Below are 7,256 nucleotides of genomic sequence, written 5' to 3'. Positions count from 1 at the left end.
ATTTAAAAAAATTTGTGAAATTTTATGTCTATAACATTACTCTCCACGATATCATTAGCACACCAGCTTAATCCATTCTACCATTAGCCATCCTAAAATCCTTTATAATGGAGGTAATATTTTATGTAATTGTTGTATACAATCTCTCTCAAAAGGGAGATAGATCTCACAGATGTGAAACCCACTAGGGATATTGGATGTTACTATTACACAAAATAATAAATCCTAGCAATGCATGCCCCAAATCAAAGTAAAAAAAAAAGGTCAAATGCTACTTATCAATTATCACCTAGTCCTTTTCATTGCATCATATTGTCCTATTCATAATACACAAACATTCCGGCCTAATTAATGCGTTTAATCCACCAATTCATTTCCAAAGCTCAATTTCCAATAAAAACGTAGAGACTGTCTGGATATCGCTAATTACAAAAAACTAAAAATTTATTGCTAAAAATACTGTAACAAAATAATTTTTAAATGTGTAAATAGTGTCGTGAAACCCAATTTTAAAGAAGAATTTGTTGAATTCCGTATTTGCGGATCCCGTAAACAATGCATGGGACCCAACCAAAAAAAGGCAGACGTGCAAAACACCACTCCTGCCGCTATCCAAACTCACACATAGTCTCAATTGGAATTACTCCAATTAAACTGGCTTAATGTAACCCCATCTGCAAGGAAGATGACACCTACACCTTGCCATTAGTTTTGTGTCTTTTAAAACTTACAAAAGTTCCTGACAGACCATGAAAATTATTGCCCTTATAGTTAAAGGTCTTGATTCATAGATCACAAAGATTTCTTCTGAAATAAATATGGCAGAACACCTTCAAGATCATGATATATTTCACCAGTCCTACAATCTACAAAAACGATTTTGTTTTAACACCTTCCAACTCCACCATTATCATCCTGCAAGGTGGAATGGGCAGGCTACTCCACACAAATGAAGTTAAGACATCCATTCGTCTTATCAGCAAGCAGCACATGAACAGCCAAACCCGCCCCGTAATTGTTTTAGTGAATTAGAGGCGTTCAGCTTCACAAGGAAATAATTGGATGCCTGCAAAGTTTACCTCGGCAGTAGGGCACAGCCTGCAGAGAAGGAATATTCATCACTTATAAATTTTAATACAAACAATAAATAATAACCATGCATTTGGTCTGAGTCATGCCTAGCACATTGAGATTAGTTTGTGTGAAGGTTTGGGGCTGTGAAATTGGATTGCCAGTTGATTTCATGAGACTCAAATCTCTAATTTCATAAGATGACTACAAATATGTGAATTGTGAAAATGTTAAAAGGGGCACTGTACTACTATATTCCACATATAATTTGGTTTCACAAAACACGACTTGAGAAGGAAAATGCTACCTCATGAAACATTACAGCTTGGCAAACCGCGCAATCTTAGAAAGCACTGTTCTTAAACATCCAATTCCCGCTCCAGATTTTGAGCTTACCATCATCTAAAATTAAAACCAAATCCAAAGTACTTAGGGTGCTTCAATCAACATTAATACATACATACATGTAATGTGCGTGTGCATGCGTATGTGTGGTGTGTGAGTGTATGTATAAGTATATATATATATATATATATATATATAATTAAAACAATCAATCAATCAAATGAATTTGTTCCTTCATACCAAAGGTTGAACTACAGACTTATTCGCCTTGAGACTCTGCAAGAAGCAAATAGTATTCAGAAAGCTGTTAGTCAGACAGGAGACATAGGTAAATTGTAATAAAAATTTCACCATATTTATGTGATGTTCACCTCTTCAATTTGCATTGCACGACGTGCCACATCAATCGGGAAAACCACATCTGTCTTGGTTAATACAATCTGGTATTTAGTTTGGGATCTGTGAAGAAAGATAATTAAGACCTTAAAACTTAAGTACATACCACTTCTACCAGGCCAGTACATACATATGCAAGAATGAAGATGCAAAAGAGCAATATGGTAATACCATACCACCTCAAGTGGCTTTAGGCCAGATCATAGCATTAGTCACCAATCCATAACATCAACTTGAGGTGATAGGCTAGAAATGTCGTTCCAAAATGTCTGCCAAACTCCCTAAGAATACCTATAATAACCTTTGTTATAATCCACTTCTTTGTCAATTTCAAGATGGCCGGCCCCTAGTAAGTTGATAGTGCAGATATAACATATGATATGCACCACAGGTACCAAAAATGGTGTCCAATGCATATATGTACTGAACAGACTGGCACAACCAATATGAGAAGGAAACTTAGAATAAAAGGAAAAAAAATCAGGTGCTATCTATGTATGTGCCTTCGAATGTCATGCTAACAGATGGGAATGGTTTTATTACAATACAGGTCACCATTATTTATGCAACAACTACTGCATAGAACTATACATCCACTTATCTACAACATAAAAAGCATAGAACTATACATCCCAGAAAATAAATATATACAATTTAAAAAAAAAAATCAAAATACCAATGTTACAAGGAAATGGATGTACCTTTCCATTAAATTGATAAGTTCATGATCCCTTGGCTTCAAACCCCATTTTGTATCAACAAGTAGGCATACCCGTTTGAGACCAACTCTTGTGGAAACATATTCCTTTACCTACAGATTGAAAGGTTACAATTAATTGGTACATATAACAATAAGACATTCTAAATCGACTCAATTCTACGCATGAAAAAGGCAAAAGTAATATTTAAGTAAACTTACTTTCTTTCTTTTTTGGATAAATAATATTTAAGTACACTTACTTATACACCCATTATTGCCCGGGTACCATTTATTTTTCTTTATTTTTTTAAAGACTTTTCCATGCACTTGAATGCATACTAACAAAAGTTTAGAGGCGAGAACAATGAGATACTTCATCAGCAATTCAGACCACCAACTTTATTTTCTACTTCCCACGCTGACATCTACCTTAATTTCAGATTTTGAAAGCCCAAAAAGGTTATCCTATTATCAGTAGCCTGCATTATTAGCAACTACTGCATCGATGAATGGAACTCTGACCCTATAAGCTTCCCAAAATTGCTTCAAAATATTAATATAATTATTTAATAGCTGGCCCAAAAATTGACCAAAATAATCTTCGTGCAGATCTTACCCACCAAAACAGTGGATCAGCAGCCAGCAATAGGTGATGTTTTTGAGTGTCAGCTACACATTATTCTTAATGAGAAACCAAACTGATTAAACACAAATCATGCAAATAGAATATGGTATCATGTAGCAACAAAGTCTTGAGGTATACCAATGTCTTGGTCTTAGCTGTATAAGTCCTGTCTAGAATAGAAAGCAGCTATATGAGAAAATGTGAGTTTCTGTTTGCATACTTACAAGCTCCTCCCAAGCATCCTTGACTTCTTCTTTTGCATAAGCAAAGCCATATCCAGGCAAATCAACCAAGCAGAGTTTTGATCCCAGGTTGAAGAAATTAATAGTCTGCAGAAGAACCATTGACAATATCAAACAAAGTCCTATAGATACTAAAATCACAAGATCTAGGAAAATGACCACACCTGAGTAAGGCCGGGCTTGTCAGATGTTCGAACTACACCCCATTGTCTGGTAAGTGAATTAAGTAGTGATGACTTCCCAACATTTGACCTTCCTAGTCAGAGCAATAAAATGTAATTAATGTCTCATTGCCTCATTCCCTAGTCAGGGCAATAAACTTTTTTTTTTTTTACTTATCATAAAAAGGAAAAAGAAAAAAAAAATTATATATATACACACATGACTAAACATTCTTAAGTGTACAAATCTATCAAAAAAGCAACCAAAGGAAAAAATATCAGACACTCAATTCAGAAAGTACATGATAAACAATTCACACTCTCAGGAGTTTGGGACCTGTGTACTACAGGCCAAATGGAAGGTATCTTCCAAAAAAAGGAAAAACACTAATCATTTAGATTAACTAGTAAGTAGACAAAATAAATCCTTCCTATTGTCCAAAAGAATGAAGTTTGTCTTCATATATACTATTAACATCATCATTCCAAAACATTTGACCTCAGTTGCTGAGGGCATAATATGCCATAACAATTTCAAGAAATCCTAGCCAATCTATGACTTAAATTGAAATAATTGACTACAACTCTACCGGTGAAATTCTTACATGCATTCACCTTGGAATAATGGAAAACTGAACATATAACAGACTATGAAATCATTCACCAACTGAAAGTAGAATAACTATTCAGTGCATAGCAATAAGGGAAACACAAGGTCTTAATTGAAATAAAATAAGCGTAGAAGAAGGGTGACAACAAGGAATTTACCTGCAAATGCAATCTCTGGAAGCTCAGGAGGAGGAAATGATGATGAAACCTTTGCAGCGGCAAAAAATGTCAACTTATTCCTAAACATCTGGGCAAAATAGTTAGCAGTAAAGTTGATTATAGATCCGTAGAGAAAAAAGCAGTTCACAGTAAACAGATTCTACGCCATTACTGCACTGATTACTAGATTAATATGGATTGAAGCATATATCATTATGGGAATATTGAACACACTATCTCAACAAGCAATAGATAAACATACATTTTCTTCAATTCGCTCTCTTTCTGAGCTGGTAGAAAAGGGAATATTATCTAATGGGGCAGAAAGCTCAGTGTTATAGCCTGCCCTCCGCAGTTCAATCAAGCGTCTTCGGCCCAACAACTGTGAATAAAATTATGAATAATCAAATTGCTGGAAATTCAAATTTAAGAAAATGGCTCAAACATCACAAGGCCTCACTCATACAAATTACATTTTCTTCCACAAAGGAAAGGATTGAGGGACTGGGTTGTATTGTTCGGAACTGCGCACTCTTCGACATTTTAGTATTCTCCTCCAAATCTTTTTTCTTCTCTTTGGCACTTTCTGCCAAGAAATTACCAAAGAGTTGTAAGAAAAATATTAACTATCCACTTCATTTAAAAATAAAACGAGGAAAGAAAAAGAAGAGACCAATAGCAAATTGAATGACTAAAAGTTGGTAAGTCCCAGGACTACTAAGACAACTGTAAGCAAAATAATTATGAAGATACAAGCAGCATTTACATTACCAACAGAATAAGATGATAAATACTGACCATAAATAACAAGGCCATCATCTAGCCGCTTATTTGAGATATCATGTGGATCTATTCGAATTACCCGCTTCTTCTTCTTTGGCATATCACCTATTACCTCTGTACCCTCATCTAACCTTCTCTTTTCCTGAAAATTTTTCTTAGCAGATTTTGAAGGAGATACATCTGGGAATTTTTCCTTACTAATATCCACACTCTTACTTGAGTCATATTTACTTTTGGTAGGTTTCTTCAATGAATCAGCCCTGCCAACATTCATGTTATCAACATCCTTTGTCTTGGTTCTATTTGATGTCTGTGCACTTTTCTCTGTGTCCTTAACTTTACGAGAAGAACGTTTGGTTTCAGAAGTAGCATCCTCCAATCTTTTAGAAACCCATATCGAGCGCGAAGATTTATTGTCACCTTTCACCTGTTTCTGCTCTTTCTTAGACGAAGCCTTTCTACTGGGTGCCCTTTCATTGTCAGAATAATCTACCTCCCCAAATATATCTTGCTCAGCATAAATTCTCTTCTTTTTCCTATCAGAATTCATACGTTTAAAGTTCCCATTCCTATCATTATTTAGTGTCCTTTCAAACTTTTGACTGGGTGCCCTTTCATTGTCAGAATAATCTACCTCCCCAACCATATCTTGCTCAGCATAAATTCTCTTCTTTTTCCTATCAGAATTCATACGTTTAAAGTTTCCATTCCTATCATTATTTAGTGTCCTTTCAAACTTTCTACTTCCATCCTTGGAATTCCTAGATCTTCCGCTTGCAATTTTGAGCTTCTTATTGAGCTTAAACCTTAAGCCTGCCTCCCCAGACATTATATTGTCTCAATATCCCAATTCAACAAATATAACACCCTCGGAACCCCGGCAACAAGGAAGATACCTCCTCGCGTAAACTTTAGACTCTATACCTGAAATTGGAAACTAAAATGATTGACTAAATCTCATTTAGACATTAATCTAATGGACAACAAGAAACCCATTTGCATTTAAATTCAAACAAGGTTATTAAAACACCATTTGGTTGCTACCAAAAAAGAAAAGAAAAGAAAAGAATGAAACTGAAAGTGTGAACCTTACACACTTCACCATAATGAGACCTGAGGGAAGAAAGAAACTGAGCTCAACTTAAGAACAATGCAACTATTTAGCCTAGCTAGCACACTTCAAATACCAAAATTACAACAATGCTTATTGTTTTTGTAATATCCTAAAACTTTCCCAACAACCAAGCCACCAAAAATATTGAGAATAAGAAGCCAAAACTAATGCATATACAGTGAGATTAGATTATGTCAAAACAATCACAAATAAATCCACTCAAAACCCTAAAAATTTTACCTTTCTCTCTAGTCTCTGCTCTCCGCCTCTCTCTAGTCTCCAGTCTCCACTGTTCAGTCTGTTCTCATCTCAGCCTCTCTCTGATTCTCTGCTCTCCGCCTCTCTCAAGTCTCAACTGCTCTCAGGTTCTGAGGTTCAGGAATCAGGTATAAAATTATAAATATTTGGGCCATTTTATTTGTTAAGAACTTAAGATAACTTTGTTTATTTGGGCCCTCCCTGGCTGCTTTTGTAACTTTGTTTATCATTATGGCTGCCTGGACCCTCCCTGGACTGGGCGTTAAGTTTGGGCCTTCAAGTTTTTTTTTTTTTTTTTTTTTTTGGTTATAGATAGGATTTGTTTCGTGTTTTTTTTTTTTTTTTTTTGTGGGTGGGTCTTATTAATAAGTCTTGTGTCAGTGTTATGGTGTTATGGTTGTGCTTAAATTTTTGTTATGCTTGTGCTGCTTTTTTTTTTTTTTTTTTTTTTTTTTTTGCAGATTGAGATTGTTAAAACTTGTTATTGTTCAGTGAAATTACAACAATACTTTTTATATAAATCAGGTTCTATTTCTCATTTGCTCTACACTTGAAAGTTATTTTTTATTTTAGTCTTTATAAATATATTGTTTGATTAGAAATGTCTACTAAAAAATATGCATCTGGATATGAAAAATTTTTAAAAAGAAAAAAAGAAGAAAAATTAATTGAGTCTAAAAAATAATCAATGGATAAATTTTTTATTAGTAATAAACAAAATATAACACAAAATTTAGATGAAAATATCACAAATGAGCAAGAAATTCACCAAAATAATTTAGAAGAAAATGAT

At 34.4% G+C, this 7,256-nt stretch overlaps 1 protein-coding gene across 2 annotated transcripts; it reads right to left on the bottom strand.

Annotated features, from left to right (window-relative positions):
- Positions 1-473: 473 nt before the first annotated feature.
- Positions 474-6,611, bottom strand: LOC126727262 (uncharacterized). 2 transcript variants are annotated; one of them, XM_050432849.1, is made up of 12 exons: positions 6,446-6,611; positions 5,107-6,015; positions 4,782-4,894; positions 4,571-4,690; positions 4,309-4,396; positions 3,544-3,635; positions 3,362-3,466; positions 2,514-2,623; positions 1,788-1,875; positions 1,657-1,692; positions 1,379-1,473; positions 474-1,098 (listed from the first exon to the last, which is right to left on the bottom strand). In XM_050432849.1, the coding sequence occupies exons 2-11, from the start codon at positions 5,918-5,920 to the stop codon at positions 1,390-1,392; spliced, it is 1,650 nt and encodes a 549-aa protein (XP_050288806.1). In that variant the 5' UTR covers positions 5,921-6,015; positions 6,446-6,611; the 3' UTR covers positions 474-1,098; positions 1,379-1,389. The 2 variants fall into 2 exon arrangements, with proteins under 2 accessions (XP_050288806.1, XP_050288813.1); XM_050432856.1 differs by having other exon boundaries at positions 5,107-6,028; positions 6,446-6,604.
- Positions 6,612-7,256: the final 645 nt, after the last annotated feature.

The sequence above is a fragment of the Quercus robur genome, chromosome 1 (genome assembly GCF_932294415.1).
Source record: "Quercus robur chromosome 1, dhQueRobu3.1, whole genome shotgun sequence".
Taxonomy (NCBI): Eukaryota; Viridiplantae; Streptophyta; class Magnoliopsida; order Fagales; family Fagaceae; genus Quercus; species Quercus robur.
This window is presented reverse-complemented; position numbering and strand designations above follow the sequence as displayed.

Bases quoted from the DNA above. Each gene is read 5' to 3' on its own strand.
- LOC126727262 (XM_050432849.1), bottom strand. From the start codon at position 5,920: ATGTCTGGGGAGGCAGGCTTAAGGTTTAAGCTCAATAAGAAGCTCAAA. The intron at 4,397-4,570 runs GTATGTTTATCT...TATTTTGCCCAG, and splicing joins GAGAGCGAATTGAAGAAAAT to ATGTTTAGGAATAAGTTGAC. The intron at 3,636-4,308 runs GTAAATTCCTTG...TGCTCTGACTAG, and splicing joins TCCAGAGATTGCATTTGCAG to GAAGGTCAAATGTTGGGAAG.